The 20,106-nt window shown below is 39.7% G+C and overlaps 1 protein-coding gene across 1 annotated transcript; it reads right to left on the reverse strand.

The window, feature by feature from the left end:
• Nucleotides 1–1,644: 1,644 nt before the first annotated feature.
• trim25l (tripartite motif containing 25, like) lies at nt 1,645–18,830 on the reverse strand. The gene is made up of 16 exons (XM_061978172.1): nt 18,188–18,830; nt 16,947–17,042; nt 16,545–16,778; nt 16,317–16,476; nt 13,901–13,933; nt 13,768–13,800; nt 13,648–13,680; nt 13,518–13,571; nt 13,411–13,452; nt 13,269–13,328; nt 9,542–9,751; nt 9,402–9,488; nt 9,289–9,324; nt 9,137–9,199; nt 6,703–6,768; nt 1,645–3,036 (listed from the first exon to the last, which is right to left on the reverse strand). The coding sequence occupies exons 1-16, from the start codon at nt 18,794–18,796 to the stop codon at nt 2,462–2,464; spliced, it is 2,391 nt and encodes a 796-aa protein (XP_061834156.1). The 5' UTR covers nt 18,797–18,830; the 3' UTR covers nt 1,645–2,461.
• Between the last annotated feature and the right edge of the window lie 1,276 nt (nt 18,831–20,106).

Genomic DNA, 20,106 nt, shown 5'->3' on the forward strand with positions numbered 1-20,106 from the left:
GGAACAGTGGTGTTCGTGTTGGAGCGAATGAATGAAAATATGAAATCCGTGCTGCAGTCTGCAAGTGTACCTAATGTTGTGTCCTTGCAGTCGTTCACGGCTCCTCCGGCGCGAGCAATGTTGTTTTTGCACTTTTTGGCTTCTTGTTAAGTGACTTTTTTTGGGTGGATTCGGTCTTGCACGTGGAGGGTTTGGGTGTGGGCTTTGGTTGGTGTGGCGCTCTCGTCGGGGGGTGCAGTCTGCGGCGAAGGTGCCTTAACCAGCACCAGGAGGCGGGGTTACGCGAGCCTCACCCAGTGCGTCTTCGCAGCAGTTTTATGATCGCTCAGCACAAGAAAAACTTTACACACATACAGTTGTTGACAAAATACACTGCACATTATATACCTCAGCTAACTAAACTATGGAAATGTATAATATAATTCATATAGCAATACGGTCTCACTGCACAGCAGGCCAGCAGTTAGCCGAGTCCGCAATCCATGTTGAGGCACTGAGTGACGTGCCTCGACTGGCTGCTGTTCACCGCACCGTCTCTTCTCAGTATTTGAACGGCAAATGTGAAAATTCAGCGATTTTGAATAAAAATAATCTAAAACTGGTGAAGTTAAATGGAAAATAACTTTATAGTATAATCACTGGATACATATAACAATTAAATTTTCTTTTTTTCTTTTTACATTTTTTTTCTTTCCATGATGGCAGGTGATTCCCCGCCTCACCTGCCTCTAGTGACCGCACGTCACTGATATATATATATAATACAGTAAACAGTAATGAAAACACAATTGTTCTACTAACTGTACTGTACTTGCTGCTTACTTAAAAAAAAAAACCCTTACCTTTCACTATTTGAGTAGCCTTTGTTCTGCCATTTGAGTACTGGTGAGCGATCTCTGTTACACCCTCGGGTCTAAGTGGCCCATAATACTGGGCTGTGACCAGCCTTGTGCTTCTCTGACCGTTCATGAGTGACTATATCCATTCGGCCACCATGTTATGGGTTATAGATAAACCTATGGATAACGGAGACATATATAATAGTCTCCTTTTCAGGTGCGAGAGGACGCTAAAGGCAGTGCCTTTAAGGCATGCCCCCAATAGTTGTTCGGTTGGACATTTTCGACATTACTACTTGCCGTAGTTTTGAAGCAATGCATGATGGGAATCCGGATGTTGTGTGTCAGTGTATTAACGTGCCGGCTGGAATAAACACACGCTGAGAAATAGCTCCGTGCCTGCCTACTTTATGGGTTATAGATAAACCTATGGATAACGGAGACATATATAATAGTCTCCTTTTCAGGTGAGAGAGGACGCTAAAGGCAGTGCCTTTAAGGCACGCCCCCATTAATGTTGTCCGGCTGGAAATCGGGAGAAATTCGGGAGAATGGTTGTCTTGTTGATTTTCGGGAGAGGCACTGAAATTCGGGAGTCTCCCGGAAAATTCGGGAGAGTTGGCAAGTATGCATAAATGTATACATGCATAAGTAGGTTAATAAAAGATTATCTACGTTACCACAAAAGTCAAATGTTTTTTCCTATGAAAACGAGTCCGTTTATATTAACAAACTGTAGTAGTCTGAAAAAGCATTGATTTATATATTGGCCCATTCTTATGTCTCTAGACCAGGGGTCCCCAAACTTTTTGAAACCAAGAGCTACTTCTTGGGTACTGATTAATGCGAAGGGCTACCAGTTTGATACACACTTAAATAAATTGCCAGAAATAGCCAATTTGCTCAATTTACCTTTAACTCTATGTTATTATTAATAATTAATGATATTTATCTTTGTGGAAACACTGATCATCTTAATGATTTCTCACAATAAATATATATAGAAACAGATAAATATCAACATGCAACACTTTATTTTTATATTTTCTCTAAGTGCACATTTTTCAAATTGAACATTTTCAAATGATCACTTCTAAGACAGTCTTGTGAAATCACAATATCCCATTTTAACTAGCTAGCCACTAACATTTTTTTAACAAATCATGAATTACTTTGCACCATGTTTGTACAAATAATAACTCATGTAAAATACAAAAGTCAACTCTCAAATTTTTAAATAAATCATGTCACACTTTGAACTGGACACAAAATCTGTTATCTGTTTCTTTGTCAGTTAGTGAAGACCAAGTCTATATTTTCTTGGATTTTCAAATTCTGTTTGAGTTTTGTCTCTCTTAGAATTGCTAGTAAATAAATACAATTTAAAAAATAGAGGCAGCTCACTGGTAAGTGCTGCTATTTGAGCTATTTTTAGAACAGGCCAGCGGGCTACTCATCTGGTCCTTACGGGCTACCTGGTGTCCGCGGGCACCGCGTTGGTGACCCCTGCTCTAGACAGATTCACATGTTATGTCAACATCAGTCAGTCGACAAAAACGGGTTCCACTGTAAGAAACCAAGTAAACTTCAGTCATGTTCGATTTCCTCTGTTCGAAGTGTCCTCACATGGGACACAACTTGATGCTGTCTGAGGTGGAGCTGAACTGTCCAAGTGCAAAGTCCAGACCCACTCCGACCCCGCTCCCCACGCCAAAGACGGGATATACGGGCTGGGTAAAGTTTGCCCGGAAGGTGTGAAGGTGTGTCATGTTTTCTGCTACGCCGTAGAACTCCAACGTCCCAGTGGACAGATCCACGAAGATGCCCAGACGGGGGGAATAGATGACCGGTATGTCCCTTTTTTGGTTGTCGTGCAAAGCTAAGCAGCAGGTGTCTGACAGCTCTAGAGTCCAGGACTGAGCGTTGTAACCGATTCCGGACCTGGCATCTGAGCCTTTCCTGAGGAGCGATCCATAGGCCACGCCCATTGAGGACCCTTTGCCTCGCCACTCCACCTCCCAGTAGGAGCGTTGGGCATACAAGGCGCTGCCGCACATCACCTGGGTCCAACCGTCGAAGCGCTCGGGGGTATTAGGGTAAGCCACCATTGCACCCTGCAGGGTAGCTTTGGTGTTGTTATCAGAGAGAACCAGACGCCGGTGGGCAGTGTTTGGGTCAAGGGTGAAGTTGACAGAATCTACAAAGATGAGTAAAAGGGTAAGTATGACTTTTAAAGTTCTTTCACTGCAAAGCAAACAATGTGAAACATGTTAGAAATGTATGACTGTAGACCACCCCATCGTATCCTACTGGGCATATTTTAGTTGTTATGAAACATTTACAGTATGTATGACAGTACAGGTTGTCCACTCCAGTTTGGACATATACATATGATATATAATATACAAATGTAATACACATGATATACGCATGTATCTAAATTCAAGGATGCCATTTTGAAATGTTTAATTCTGCATAAAGGCTAAAACCAATCCAGTACACTAAGAAGTTAAATATGCTTAAAGAAGAAATGTTGATGTTAATTTTTGCTACTTTAGTGTCTTTAGAATATGTTGTGGGCCATTAAGAAATGGCCCCGGTTCGTACTTTGGAAACTCTTGCTTCATTGGTAAAAAAAAAAAAAAAAGTATTGTCTATATTTGCAATCAGGGGTGTCCAAAGTGCAACATTGGAGGCCTCATCATATTCTGAAAAAAAAACCCCAATTAAACAAGAGAACAGGAAAAATGCAAAGAAAAAGTTGAAATGTAGGTACGTTGAAAATGTAACAATAAAAAAGCTAATACATTTTGGCATTTCCATTTACCTCCCCAGGATTTTTTTAAATAAATGCACAACAACATTGTACTATTGAAATTCATTATGGCGAAAGTTCTTCCAGAATTTGACCTTTTTGCAATATTACAACTGGAATTATTTTTTTTAAATTTGAACAATGACAAAACTAAAACACGTTCAAATCACGTGAGCCAATTTTGTACAGTTACAGTATTCTGTTCTCAAATAACAAATGTTTAAACTAGTGGTCTGCCTTTCTGCCTTCTTGTTGTGGCTCCCGCAGACTATTTTTTTCCAAATGAGAAAAGAGTGAGAAAAGTTTAAAGCAGAAATAATAATAATAACAATTTCCGAATGTCTGTGAGGCTCTGAATTCACCTTGGCAGAGTTCTGAGGCCCAAGGAAGGCAAATACAAGAGACTGGAAGCCTTTGTGTTCAGTTCAGCTCAAGTGTGCAACCCATTGGATAAGCTAACCATGAATACTTTCCAAAGAGAGAGTTTAATTTCACATTGCTTTTCCTGTAAAATAAAAACCAATAAAAAACGTTTGAAAGTTTATAAACTGTTACCCTTTAAGCCTCTATTGTCAGGCTTGTCCCTGACAGTTTGACTGTGTTTTAGTTTTTCCCCTGCGTTTGTTTTAGTTTTCTGTCAGCGCTTTTTATTTTGTCTTCAATTCCTGATTGTCTCCCTGAGTGCTGCTTCCCCTCAGCTGTGGCTGATTGGCACCTGGCCACACCTGGTGTCAATCAGCCAGCTGCTATTTAAACCTGCCTTCCCCTCCAGTCAGTGCCGGATTATTGTCTTTCCTACTCGTCGATGCCAGTGTAGCTGTAAGCGGTAGCGGTAAGATATTTATTGTAGATGTTTTGTAGCTTGCTGTCTTTTTGTTCCTCGTCTTCCAGTTCCTGTTTTCCTGGCATCCTGTTTCCTGTTCCTAGTTCCTGGTTTGTGTTTTTTCCTTTATTTTATGAACATTAAATCTTGTTTTCCCGCACAATGCCTTCCACCTTCTCTGCATCTTGGGGTTCGTCACCTACAACTCCTGACATCTATACTCTTTTTCTTGAAAAAGCGGCAAATGTTTTATTTGATAGAAAATGTGGTAGACCCCTGGTTTAAACTTAGAAATATCACAATTTTATGTACCAAATGAGCTAATTTCAAATGTGCAATAGGTGTCAAATATTTGTGAGCAAAGCATGTTTACATTTGTGCAGCATATCCTCTTCTTTTGCAACACTTTGAAGAAGTCTGGCCATCAATGTTATGAGTTTTGCTGTTGGAATTGGTTTTCTGATTTACCATAGGTTACCAGCTGCTAAAGAGTTCATGGTCGTTTTTGACACACTTTTTGGTTTATTGATGGGTCAAATGTTTGTCTGTAGGTGAAACATCAGGTTTACAAGCATACAGGACTGTCTCAGAAAATTAGAATATTGTGATAAAGTCCTTTATTTTCTGTACTGCAATTAAAACAACAAAAATGTCATACATTCTGGATTCATTACACATCAACTGAATTATTGCAAGCCTTTTGTTATTTTAATATTGCTGATTATGGCATACAGCTTAAGAAAACTCAAAAATCGTATCTCAAAAAATTAGAATATTTTCTTAGACCAAGTTAAAAAAAAAGATTTTTAACAGCAAAACAAAATCAAACATTTGAAAATGTCAATTAATGCACTCAGTACTTGGTTGGGAATCCTTTTGCACGGATTACTGCATCAATGCGGCATGGCATGGAGACAATCAGCCTGTGGCATTGCTGAGGTGTTATGGATGCCTAGGATGCTTCAATAGCGGCCTTTAGCTCATTTGCATCATTGGGTCTGGTGTCTTTCAGCTTCTTCTTCACAATACCCCACAAATTCTCTATGGGGTTCAGGTTAGGGGAGTTGGCAGGCCAATCGAGGACAGTAATGCCATGGTCAGTACACCAGTTACTGGTGGTTTTGCCACTGTGGGCAGGTGCCAGATCATGCTGGAAAATGAAATCATCATCTCCATAGAGCTTTTCAACAGATGGAAACATGTAGTGCTGTTATAAATCTTTTTTTTAACTAGGTCTGAGGAAAAATTCACATTTTTTGAGATACGATTTTTGAGTTTTTTTAAGCTGTATGCTATAATCAGCAATATTAAAATAATAAAAGGCTTGCAATATTTCAGTTGATGTGTAATGAATCCAGAATGTACGACATTTTTGTTTTTTTAATTGCATTACAGAAAATAAAGAACTTTATCACAATATTCTAATTTTCTGAGACAGTCGTGTATGTGTTGTTCTTAAACCTTTTTATACCTTTCAGCATCATGGTTCCTTCCAAACATGCAAGCTGCCCATCTGAGATGTTGGTTTTCAACTGAACGCTGATAACACGCCCAAACGTTTCCCTCCCCTTTAGCTGGCAAGGGCGTATTTAGTCGTTTTGGGGGCCTAAAGCAAACTTAGTCCTTGGGGCCCTCTATGTAGCTCCACGAGATAGCGCTTACAGGACCGTGTTCAAATATGGCTTCCTTTTTGCATGATGGAGCTTTTTCCGCGGTTGGCGGATTGTGTTGACCGTCAAGTAGATTCTGGAGGTTTAGTCACACCATCGTATACCTTTGACCTCCAATAAAATACTCCAGGCACATCTGTAGTTTCTCTGTCTTCCAATGATGTTCTGCGCTGATGACGATGAGAGTTGCAAACCTTTGCACATGAGGTTGAGGAACATTGTCCATTTGCTCTGTTACAGATGAATCTCTTTCCATCTTTACTACTGAGTCTAACTCTCTTGTAGGTAATCCTGTGACACACCTGATATCAATTCACTTCATTACCTGCTAGATGTTTTCAAGCTGTATATTTTTGAACTTCTAGCTTTTCTATTATTTGTTGCCCGTGTCCCAAATATTTCGACAGGTGTTAAGCATTACATTTTAGATTGGTTCTTTTTGTGCATTACATTAATATTGACTCCTGATTTTGTAAGTGTCACATTTTAAGGTCGTAACGTATTCTCCATATATGTATTTACATAAACATTATAAGGTAGACGTTAAATACTCACATTGTAGGAACTCTTCCCTTGTTCTTGGTTCTGCAGCCTGGATGCTGTCAATGCTGAGCTCTCTCACTGATAGATAAATAAATACAAGTGTTAGAAGAAAAACACCACTACAGCAGTGTTTCTGTCACGTTTACAATTAATCACCTGGATGGCATGTGGAGGAGTGATTGCATTCATTAAATTACCTGCCTCTCTCTAATGCGTTCTACTATGAATGTTAGTGAAATGTAAATGCGGAGGAGCAATTGCAACACAGAATAGGGGTGCACAAAAAAGGCAATTCACATCTGAATTGCGATTACGAGTCGTCCCGATTCTAAATTCATTAATAATTTAAAAAAATCGACAAGCGGTTGAAGATGGATGGTATATATATATATATATATACACATATATATATATATATATATATATATATATATATATATATATACATATATGTGTATATATATATATATATATATATACACACACCGTATTTTCCGCACTACAAGGCGCACCTAAAAACCTCCAATTTTCTCAAAAGCTGACAGTGCGCCTTATATATGGACCACAACCAAAACAAACTTAAACTTAATTTTCATAAAGTTTAGGTCTCGCAACTACGGTAAGCAGCCGCCAACTTCTTTTCCCCCCGTAGAAGAAGAAGTTCTTCTTCTATGGTAAGCAGCCGCCAAATTTGTTTTCCCCCGTAGAAGAAGAAGCGCTTCTAACCCAAAAATGGCTCCTATTAAGAGACACGCTTACGACGCAGAGTTTAAACTTAAGACGATCAGTCACGCAGTAGAACACGGGAACAGAGCAGCAGCGAGAGAATTTAACATAAACGAATCAATGGTGTTTAATTCGGACACTGAAGAAGAAGAATTCGAGGAATTCGTGCATGAGGAATAACTTCATAAAGTGAGCTTTACATGTTTATTTTGTGTGTTGTGTTGTGTGACATTAACGTTTGAGCAACGTTGAGTTATTGATATATTGATATTGCTCTGCACTATTTCGAGTGTTGCTATATTGTGATTGCACTAACGTTTGATTTACCGTAACAGTATCACTGTTTTTTACGTGTTTATTGAATCAGGGAAAAGTTCCCCTCCACTATGTGATATAAATGTTGCACTACATGTTATACCTTGCTGTTGTTAAAAGATAAACAAAACACCACGTCACTGACTTTACCTCGGGGAAAATAATAAAACAGCTGTTTATTCATTTTGGGAGTGAACAGAGTTGTCAGAACGCTGGTTTGTAATCTATTAATAAAGTTTCACTGACCTATCTGACTGTTTTGTTGACATTCCCTTTAGCGCAGCTCCATCTATTGGATACATAGGTGCGCCTTATAATCCGGTGCGCCTTATAGTGTAGAAAATACGGTATATATATATATATGTATATATATATATATATATGTATATATATACATATATGTGTGTATATATATATATATATATATATATATATATATATATGCATATGCACACACATATATATATATATATATATATATATATATATATGTGTGTTTATATATATATACCGTATTTTTCGGATTATAAATCAGTTTTTTTCATAGTTTGGCCGGGGGTGCGATTTATACTCTGGAGTGATTTATGTGTGAAATTATTAACACATTACCGTAAAATAATTGGAACTGCAACTGACGATGACTCTGACGTAAGCGACGTACCGATAGAAGAGGAAGCGGCGCATTGTCTACCTTTGGAGTTGGCAGAGTTGTTTAGAAGCGACACTGAGGAAGAAGATTTAATCGGATTTAGCGATTAGGAGTGACGGATTGTTTGGTAAACGTATAGCATGTTCTATATGTTATAGTTATTTGAATGACTCTTACCATAATATGTTACGTTAACATACCAGGCACATTCTCAGTTGGTTATTTATGCGTCATATAACGTACACTTATTCAGCCTGTTGTTCACTATTCTTTATTTATTTCAAAATGCCTTTCAAAATTTCTATTCTTGGTGTTGGGTTTTATCAAATAAATTTCCCCAGAAAATGTGACTTATCCTCCAGTGCGACTTATATATGTTTTTTTCCTTCTTTATTATGCATTTTTGTTCGGTGCGACTTATACTCCGAAGCGACTTATACTCCGAAAAATGCGGTAGTTAATATACCAAATAATATATTTCAATAATCGGTTTGAATCGAAAATCGTGTTAAATTAAGAATCGATTCTGAATTGAATAGTCACATACACACACACACACCAAATGTCGCTCTTGAGAGGCGATAGTAGTACAGTCGGTTAGAAACCTTGGCCCCTGGTGGAGTAGGTGCTTGTTTTTACAATTGTATCGATTACCCTTTCAAGCAAGTGCAAGTGTGGTGGCGCGATTGCAAAATGTAACTGTAGAGGAGTGACCATAATATGCTGCATTCACGTGCATGTGTGCTTGTCACTCACGTGCAGGGAAAGCGGGAGTAGGAACCGTGGTTGTGGGCAAGTCCAAGAACAGACTGGGGTTGACTGGAAAGACAATGTATCTTTTCAGAGGGTCGATCATACACACGATGGAAATGGATTTACCAATTTGAAGTACTGTGGAAGTGGATTACCTTGTGTTGGTGTTTCAGGCACAGTCGGCATCACCCCTGTCGAAAAATCACAGCATTTATATCCAGCGTATGAAAAGGCTGCATGAGCAAAAATGGAAGCTGTGTGAGCTCACATGTGCCTGCAGATGGCGCGTTTCCGACATGCGCGTTTCCACGGCGGGAACGGAAAATGCTGCTGATAGACGGCATCCGACTAAATGCTGAAATAAATGTTTGTTACGGCTGCTCCACAACACAAGAACAAAGGTTTTACCTCCAGTGGACGGCGGTGCAGGAGTAAGAGAAGCGACAGGAGGAGCTGGAGCAGAGACAGCCGCAAGAGTCCCATTTGGACTCACTAGGGTTGGAGAAGGGACTGCAGGGACATCCTGACTCTGACTGGACCTGCTCCACAGAGACTGGGACGCTCTTCGGCTAGGAGTCGGGCTTGGAGTCGGGCTGGGTCTTAGGGTGTTCTCCTTCACTGTTGACAACAATACAACATCAAATTTGAACCTCACTCAGAATGTGGAAATGAATGAAAAATATTTGTGGAGGGAACAAATTTTGGCCTGTCTTTCTACCCAAAGTTTGCGACAATAGGTAAGGGTAGAATCATAGAACGACAGGTAAATCGAAAGCTTTACCTTTCGGCTCAGCTCTTTCTTTATCACGACTGTCCAGTACAACTACCACATTGCTGCACCAATCCACCTGTCAATTTCACCCACCCTAACTTGTGAACAAGATCTTGAGATAGACTTAGACTTAGACACACTTTAATGATCCACAAGGGAAATTGTTATACACAGTAGCTCAGTTATAAAGGATGGAAAAGGATAATGCACACAAAAGGGCGAAAACAATAGGTAAAAAGTAGACCAAAAATATACCATAATACATAACAATATAACATATATACTGTATATATAAAGTACAGGCCACATGTTTGGACACACCTCCTCATTCAATGCAAATTCTTTATTTTCATGACTATTTACATTGTAGATTCTCACTGAAGGCATCAAAACTATGAATGAACACACGTGGAGTTATGTACTTAACAGAAAAAGGTGAAATAACTGAAAACATGTTTTATATTCTAGTTCCTTCAAAATAGCCACCCTTTGCTCTGATTACTGCTTTGCACACTCTTGGCATTCTCTTGATGAGCTTCAAGAGGTATAGTCACCTGAAATGGTTTTCACTTCACAGGTGTGCTTGAAACTCATTTAGAGAATGATAAAGAAGACGCATTGAATGAGGAGAAGGTGTGTCCAATTTTTTTGATATATATATATATATATATATATATATATATATATATATATCCATCCATCCATCTTCTTCCGCTTATCCGAGGTCGGGTCGCGGGGGCAGCAGCCTAAGCAGGGAAGCCCAGACTTCCCTCTCCACAGCCACTTCTTCCAGCTCTTCCCGGGGGATCCCGAGGCTTTCACAGGCCAGCCAGGAGACATAATCTTCCCAACGTGTCCTGGGTCTTCCCCGTGGCCTCCCACCGATCGGACGTGCCCTATACACCTCCATAGGGAGGCGTTCGGGTGGCATCCTGACCAGATGCCCGAACCACCTCATCTGGCTCCTCTCGATGTGGAGGAGCAGCAGCTTTACTTTGAGTTCCCCCCGGATGACAGAGCTTCTCACCCTATCTCTAAGGGAGAGCCCCGCCACCCGGCGGAGGAAACTAATTTCGGCCGCTTGTACCGGTGATCTTGTCCTTTCGGTCATAACCCAAAGCTCATGACCATAGGTGAGGATGGGAACGTAGATCGACCGGTAAATTGAGAGCTTTGCCTTCCGGCTCAGCTCCTTCTTCACCACAACGGATCGATACAGCGTCCGCATTACTGAATACGCCGCAACGATCCGCCTGTCGATCTCACGATCCACTCTTCCCTCACTCGTGAACAAGACTTCAAGGTACTTGAACTCCTCCACTTGGGGCAGGGTCTCCTCCCCAACCCGGAGATGGCACTCCACCCTTTTCCGGGCGAGAACCATGGACTCGGACTTGGAGGTGCTGATTCTCATCCCAGTCGCTTCACACTCGGCTGCGAACCGATCCAGCGAGAGCTGAAGATCCTGGCCAAATGAAGCCATCAGGACCACATCATCTGCAAAAAGCAGAGACCTAATCCTGCAGCCACCAAACCGGATCCACTCAACGCCCTGACTGCGCCTAGAAATTCTGTCCATAAAAGTTATGAACAGAATCGGGGACAAAGGGCAGCCTTGACGGAGTCCAACCCTCGCTGGAAACGTGTCCGACTTACTGCCGGCAATATATATATATATATATATATATATATATGTACACACACAACAGTATAGCAATTACCATTCACAAGATCACAGTATATATATAACAGCTGCAGTAAAAAAGGGCAGCATCAATATATAAGAATAGATAAAATATACAGTAGGTAAAAACAACAGAAAATATACATTACAAACAAAGAAAGATGCGCTAACTTCGAAGCTGTCTGGTAACAGACAAATATTATTTATTACTGTATGGCGAGTGATTATACAGCTGGATGGAGCGCGGAATGAAGGAGTTATTGAATTAAACACTGTGGGAACGAAGCTGAAGGAGCCTGTTGGAGTATGAGCTCCGCTGTCCCTCAATTGTCTGGTGGAGTGGGTCTGCAGGATTGTCCATGATGGCGAGCGGTTTGTCCAGTGTCCTCCTGTCCCTCACTGACACAAACGCCTCCAAATGCGTGCCAATAGTTTGGCCGGCAACAGAGAATAGAGTACGGAGCCACAACAGACTGATAAAAGATCTCCAACAGCTTGCTGCACACATTAAAGGACCCGAGCTTCCTCAGGAAAAAGAGTCTGCTCATGCCCTTCTTGTGTGCAGTTTTGCTGTTGTCCTTCCAGCCCGGTCTGCTGTACAAGTGGACTTCCAGGTACTTGTAATGCTCCACTACTGCCACCTCCCGGCCCAGAATGTTTATGGGCTCAACTTGGGTCATTTTCTTCCTGAAGTCGATGACCAGCTCCTTGGAGTTTGGCCTCCAGCTTCCTCCTGTAGGCATCTTTCCCCTCCCGCAGCTGAACTTTAAGCTGCCATTGTATCCTCCTCAACTCGTCCCGATCACCAGATCTGAGGCTGACAGAGCATGTCCCAGTCTGTGGTCTCAAAACAGTCCTGCAGGGCGAGACATGCCTCTTGTTGAGACAGGCTGCCTCTTCACAGCAGGAACATACTGAGGTGTCAGTAGTACTAGATTTTGATTAGACTGTCCCAGAGGGCAGTGGAATTGTATGCATCTTTTGAATTAGTATACAGTAGGTCCAGAGTTTTTTTGTCCCGTGTTGCACATTGCACAAATTGGTGGAAAGTGGGTAAATCTGAGTACAAAGTAATATGATTTAAGTCCCCCGAAATGGGTACTTATACTAAAATCTTGCTTCAATGCAATCCACCCTTTTTCAATTGAGAACCATTGCCTCGGATTTGGAGATGCTGAGTCTCATACCAGAAGCTCCACTCTTTGTCACGGTTCACAACCCCAGTAAACGCTAGAGGTCACAACTTGATGAGGCCATCAGAACGATATCATCTGCAACTAGCAGGGATGAGATCCTAAGCCTCGGGGGAAAAACAGGACACAGTAATGGAACTAAGTCTCTCAACTGGCCTAGAAACATCTTGGGATCCCTTGGGTAGAGCTGGATGAAGAATCCAGGAAATGGAAGTCTGGCTCTCTCTGCTTAGGCTAAACAGATGAATGTGGATTTGAGTCCTGTTAGCGCCAGCGCCTTTATTGTTCATTTTATTTTGCACTAAAAATAAATATAAACAGAGGAACCCCTTCATGTCAAAGTCAATCAGCCAGTCCCAGGGCCGTCGACATAAAGGGTGTCCTCTGTGAAAAGTAATCAGGAAGAACAATTCCAGATTGCAATTGTTGACATACAGTATGCGGGTACCAATCTAAACGGGTTTCAGTGTCCTTCCTCCAACCTACCCGACTCGCCTTCATCTCGCCTCTGTCGGGACCACAATCTGGGTGACCTCTGTGTGACCTCTGCAAAGGAGCGGTAAACACGTATTCGGTCAGAGTTGACAACGTTGCCATTTATTAGCTTGTCAGAACCATCTATGCTCACCTCGTGCGGTGTCTCTGTTCCTCACGTCTAGCCCTCGGACACCTGCAATTGTAAAACATGTTGCAATTTTCCCGCGTGCCTACAGCGTTTATACTGGACGTCCATACCTAGACCTCGTCTTTCTGCACTCCGCGATGTCAGTGAGATGGTTGACGAAGAGCCTGAAAAACAAGTCAATTGGTATTATTTAGGACGTTATGATGCAGGATTATGGACAGATTTGCATGTCGGTGTTACCTGCCGAACGGTTGTTCGGGTTTCGTGAAAACACTGAAGGTAGAAAAAATATTTTAAAAATGTATTACAATTGAAAGATATGCTTTGGTTATTTTTTAACATGAAAAGGAAAATACATACATTTCAAAAAGCCCGCTCTGGTGCTGCGATTGCCTGGATGAAAAAAAAAATACCTTATCACCGTGATGTTATGGTGACTGTGTGTTCAAAGTAATAAAAATATTATAATATAAAATAAAAACAACAATATTACCACTGCCCAGTGTGAATAACGTTGTCTCGCTGACTGGAAAAAGCAAAGATAAACATGTAGAAAAGGCTGCAAATTTGATTTTATGCATCAATATAGTCTGGACACAAAAAAGAATAGTGTACTTCTTTGTTAAAATGTTATAAATCAATAGTTTCCTTTTTATTTATATGAAAATATGACATAATTGACCTTTTTTTTTTTTTTTTTTTTTAAATGTTTTAATTATTTAATGTCAATTATCTTTCTTAAACATTTAATTAAAAAAAATTCTATACTTGTTTATTCATTTATTTTATTAATGAACTAGTCATTGATTAAATATAACTTTTTGCATAATGTGAATACATTACATGTCCAGTTGTTAGAGGCATGCTGTATTACTACTGAAATCAATAATTAATATTTGAAATAATGTGTACACTGTTGGAATATAATCTAAAAAATAATTGTATTGATTTTTTGTTCAACCGTATATTAATTAATTTGAATTATTATTTTTTTAGTTACAAAGTCAACTAAATATTTAAGATGTGAACCACTTCATTGCAAATATATTTTTATGTAAAATTATTCATGTTTAAATCACTTGATTTGTTGAAAAAAATGTAGTTCGAAAATGAATGGATGCATATAGATTATTACACATTACTAGATTTTTTTGAAATGAATAAGTACAAAATAAGTACAAAATTAAGTACAAAATAATTGTACTTAATTTACTTAATAATTTCTTCTTTCAATTTAACTCAGTATTTGTCATATATATATATTTTTTAATATGATATAGTGGTTCCATCCATCCATCCATTTTCTACCGCTTATTCCCTTTTGGGGTCGCGGGGGGCACTGGAGCCTATCTCAGCTACAATCGGGCGGAAGGCGGGGTACACCCTGGACAAGTCGCCACCTTATCACTGGGCGATATAGTGGTTATGTATCTAATTTATTTTCTAATAGTAATGATTTTTTAAATAACAATTTTATAAGTTGTATTTGATTTTTTAATTTTATTAGTTTATTTGAACAGGCACAACACATATTGATCAACATTGCTGTAAATGCGCAAGTTTTAGCTACACAGTTAGGTTTTAATTTAATAAATTGCGCTTTTTTAAAATTAATCTAAAATTCAGAATATAACATGGAATAATTATATTTATTAAATGTGTGTTTGTTATACAGCTATATATATATATATATATATATATATAAGATCCATGAAGCTCTATGTATATATATATATATATATATATATATATATATATGGTGCTGCGATATATATATGAACTATATTAGTCAAATTAAGATGTGAAATTTGTTATTGCATTTATTTCTTATATAAAACTCACAATTAATAAATTAATAAAACATTTTATATACATATATAATAACATTAGGAAACAAAAAAAACGTATTTGTGAGACATGATTATTAGCCCCATAGAATGTTTTCAACATTTCCAAAAATAAAGTCTGCCAAATGTTTGCAATATTCATAACATTCTTGATCGTAAGAACAGTCTTCAATTACATTATTTTCCATTTTCAATCAGAAAAGCTATTTTATATTGACTAATAATGATTAAGGGGCTAATAATTTTGTCCAATGAATTTTTGTTCTCACTTTTTTTTTAAAGTTAGTTTGGCTTTATGTAATTGTTGTCTATGTTATAGCAGTCACACACAAACTGTAAACACTTTAGGTTATAACCCATTTTTAATTGAAAAAAAAAGGTATTTTATTTGATCTTAAGAGAACGGGACAAGCGGTGGAAAATAGATGGATGGAAGAGGGCTGATAATGTTGTTCTCAAGTGTACTTATTCTTAAAACATATTTATCGAAATTTAAATAGAATACAATAGTATACATTTAGTTACTAGTTTTTTTATTTGATATTTTTTTAGATCAAAAGTATTTAAATTAGTATATTCTATATTTATATATTTTAATTAGTATATTTTAATTTATATTAAGTATAAATTCAATTAAGATGTACATTTATGTAGTTATTTCAATTCAGAATTCAAATAGATTACCGTATTTTTCGGAGTATAAGTCGCACCGGAGTATAAGTCGCACCTGCCGAAAATGCATAATAAAAAAGGAAAAAAACATATAAATCGCACTGGAGCCAAACTATGAAAAAAACTGCGACGTATAGTCCGAAAAATACGGTAAATAGAAATGGTTAAAGCAAAGGAAACACAATACAATTTTAGTAGATGCTTGAGTGAAATAATGTTTTCAAAAATGATCAACAAATTATTAATTTAAGTGACTTTATAAACTAATAATGGATAAAAAAAAAATCTAGCCCATTTGAATCCTTTATTCACATATAAAGTGATTGTATTAGATTTGTATTGAATTTGGTCATATAAACCTTTCTTATGAAGCAAAAACTAAATCTCTACCTTTTTTGGTGATCTTGCTGAGCTCCAGGTTGCACAGTTCCTCTACTTGGTCTCTTAGATCCAGAATGGCATCCCTTACAGGTTCAAAGGAAGCTTCCTGGTTTACCTGCACAGGTGGAAGGTCACCCGACTCTAATGGACTGCACATGGTTTCATACATCTGAAAGGAAAGGTATAATTAGAATAGCTTTCAGAAGAACCTCGCTGAGGTTACAGAACACCTCAAACCTGCAGGTAGTAGATGTGGTCTTCACATTGACTGAGGTCTTTCATCTGAGTGTCCCTCTTCTTCAGTTCCCTGATCTCTGCCTCGAGGTTGTCGGTCACCTCCTGAGCCTTCTCCATCTTCTCCCGGCCGACCTCATCCAGCACCTCCTCCAACAGCTCCTGGAGTCGCTCCAGTGATTGCTGCAGCTCCTGCAGAACCTTCTCTGAGTCGCTGTGAACACGGTCTGCAGAGCGCTGCACAGGGTAACAGCAAGGCTAAGTCAAAGTGCTAACACTTTTTTAGGTATTATACTCTGAATTTGAGTATAGAAAGTAAATGTATAATAACAAAAGTAAAGTACAAACATAAACAAATAATAGTAGTAGTAGTATTACTACTTGGTTACTAAACATCATTGCCACCTTCATTCCGTCCATCATCTTCTTCATGTCCTTCAGCTCCTGCTGTCTGTCTTTGAGCTTCTGCTGGTTTTCAGTCAGCATCTCGGACAGAACTTTCTACACAAGAGAAGACAACCGTTGACATCAGGCAGAAAATGCCAGAGTTACGCGGAGGAGTGCGAATAGGAATGCGGTTAGGAATGTGTTCCAAATGGCTGGTGCCCATACAAAACACAGGAGTGCCGACTTTTCCGTAGACAATAATATTGTAATGACATTGATGCAGGATGACCACTTCCCTTGCCCAACCTAACAACTGCACTCCGTAAACAACCTCCCTGCTCTCACCAGGAGTAAGCCCGGTCCAACGAGGGACTGTCCAGTTCCGGGTACTTCCTCTCGTTGTGCCGGGTAATGTAGACCCACACACGCTCTTCTGATTAAAATTGCAGGTCTGTGACTTTCACATGGTAATACCACATCTAAACCAGTTAGCATAACAACAATAAAGCAGGATAACTGTGCATAAACCAGCTTTTTATTGGCGTCCACAAAACCTTGTAGCGATAGGGGACCAACACTATAGTGCTTCTCGTTGGAAAGAGCAGCACTTTGGCTTTTACATGGTAATCCTACTTCTCAAACCAATTAGCATAATAGCGATAAGGCAGGATGACCACTTCCTTTACCCACCCTAACAACTCCACTCTGTAAACAACCTCCCCGCTCTCTTTAGGGCTAGGCACGGTCCAACCAGATACTGTCCAGGTCCGGGTACTGCCTCTTGTTGTGCTGGGGAATGTAGACCCACACACGCTCTTCTGATTGAAAATTCAGCTCTTTGGCTTTTACATGGTAATCCCACTTCTGAAACCAGTTAGCACAACAACGATAAGGCAGGATGACTGTGTATAAATTAGCCTTTTATTAGGGTCCACAAATTAACGCAGTAAACAACCCACCCCGATTCACCCAGAGACTGTCCTGTTTGTGGCACCGCCCCTTCTAACTCTGGGGACCAACAATTTCTCTTCTGTTTGAAAATGCAGCCTTTTGGCTTTCACATGGTGATTCCACTTCTGAAATGTATAAAAGTAAATTAATGTTAGCAGAATAATGATAAGGTAGGATGACTATGCGCACAAATCAGCCCTTTCCTTGCATCCACAAAGCCCTCCAACGCGGGGGTACCAAAACTGGTTCTTCTGGTTGAAAGTAATTCCGTCTGAAGAATAGTTCTCTTCTTCAATTCCTAGGCTTACCTGTTTCTCTATGCGCTCAGCCTTGGTGGACACGCTCTCATGACCTTTGTGCTGGTTGCTGGTGCACAGCCAACAGATAAACACTTTGCACTGGCGACAGAAGAACTCCTGTAGGTACTTGTGCTGTGTGCAGATCTTCTCGGCCAAGTTGCCTGTTGGTGCTATCAGCTCGTGGTCCTTCAAGGCCTTGTTGGTCTGGTGTGGCTTGAGGTGGTTCTCGCAGTACGAGCTCATGCACACCAAGCAGGTCTTGACTGCTGCCCTCTGTTCTCCTTTACACAGGTCGCACTGCACGGCCGACGAGGGCAGATTCTTTTTGGATTTTACTGCTCCTCGCATGCTTTGATACACTTCAGACCTTGGTTTTCCTTTGCGGAGTTGCTCCACAGCTTCAGCCAACATGGTGTTCCTAGAGAGAGAGGGCTGAGGACAAAAGGTCTGGCGGCACTGGGGGCAACTGTAGATCCCCTTGGGTTCATCCTTGCTCCAGTAGTCCTTGATGCAACCCATGCAGTAGCTGTGCCCACATGGGATGGTGACCGGATCATTGGGGAGATCCAGACACACGGGGCAGTTAAACTGCTCTTCTGTCCACAGCTTACCACTCATGATCCCTCAAGCAAATAGAAGAATACCAACTGAAGGGAGAAGATCCAGTGACTTGATGTGCTGGCAGTCACAGGGGGAAATGTGAAGTCACGTTGAGAGAGCAGGGCGGGGCTTTAGTCGCCTGGCAGGTTGAGCGGGTAAAAACGGGTGTCGATGGAAAAACTACTCAAGGAAGGAGTGTATCCTTTTATTGTGTCTGTGAAATAGAAATACCTGTTTTAAGATCCATGAAGCTTTTGGAATATTTGTTAAATGACAGTATTACCTATGAGTACAATACACATTTGACATAAACACATCAGACATGTAATATTAAAGTAAAATAATAATGAATAACTTGCAAATAGGTATTAAACAATAAATACATATCAATAATTACTCAATATAAACAATAAGTGTTTCCAGTGTTTTTTTCTCTACTTGCATTTTCTTCCCCAAGCAGAATAACATTCATGTTTCTTGTGAGAGGCAGTCCTCAGAGCGTTATACAAATTGTTGTTGTTCATTTAACAGATCTGTTCAGTAGACTCAACTTGTTCTTAGAAGCCACATTACGCAGAATGTTTAAAAACACCTGGAGACGTCCTCGGGTTGGGGTTGAATTGGTGTTGGATCGGTGTTGTGATAACGGACCGGCAGCGCCGTCCAGGCTGGGTTCTTTGAAAAAAGGAAATGGAGTTTGGGTACGTAAGACGCGGAAGTTGTTCGCTAACTACTAATACTACTACTAAAATATATTAATAGTTTTAAAATGTAGTTTTGGTAAGATTAAGGATATAACAACAAAACATTTGTTATGAATGTACATTATTCAAACGGGATGTGAGTCAAGGTGAGCCAGTAGATAAATTGACCCACCCTTTATACTGTGTGAAGTTGGCCCTCCTTATCATTGCAAATATGAATTTAAAAAAACACTGCCATTTGTTTGTGATACGTTTTTGCTGGTTTGTTGTTGTTTGTATTGTTACGGTTTTGAAGTTATCTTAAAACACCTTTGCAGACTAGTGATGTCATTCAGCTCCCCCACCTTGTCAAAATATCCTAAACTTATCCCATTGGTTTGTGCTATGTTTGTGCTGGTTTGGGTGGCTACATTTTTTGTCCAGTTATTATAGATTTTATGTTATTAAGGTTTTAATATACATAACCAGTACCCCCACGTTGTCAAAATTTCCCCAAACTTGTCCCATTTGTTTGTGATGCAATTTTTTTGTCTAACTACAGGAAGCATATGTAAAGCTTGGCGAACACATGTCTACAACGCTAAATATATCTTGTGGCGTACCACAGGGATCAATACTGGGACC

This window comes from Nerophis lumbriciformis, linkage group LG01 (genome assembly GCF_033978685.3).
Source record: "Nerophis lumbriciformis linkage group LG01, RoL_Nlum_v2.1, whole genome shotgun sequence".
In the NCBI taxonomy this organism is placed as follows: Eukaryota; Metazoa; Chordata; class Actinopteri; order Syngnathiformes; family Syngnathidae; genus Nerophis; species Nerophis lumbriciformis.

Bases quoted from the DNA above. Each gene is read 5' to 3' on its own strand.
- trim25l (XM_061978172.1), bottom strand. From the start codon at position 18,796: ATGAGTGGTAAGCTGTGGACAGAAGAGCAGTTTAACTGCCCCGTGTGT. The intron at 13,934-16,316 runs GTAGAGATTTAG...TGCTTTTTCCAG, and splicing joins CAGCAAGATCACCAAAAAAG to TCAGCGAGACAACGTTATTC. The intron at 6,769-9,136 runs GTGAGTGACAAG...TTTATCTATCAG, and splicing joins TACTCCCGCTTTCCCTGCAC to TGAGAGAGCTCAGCATTGAC.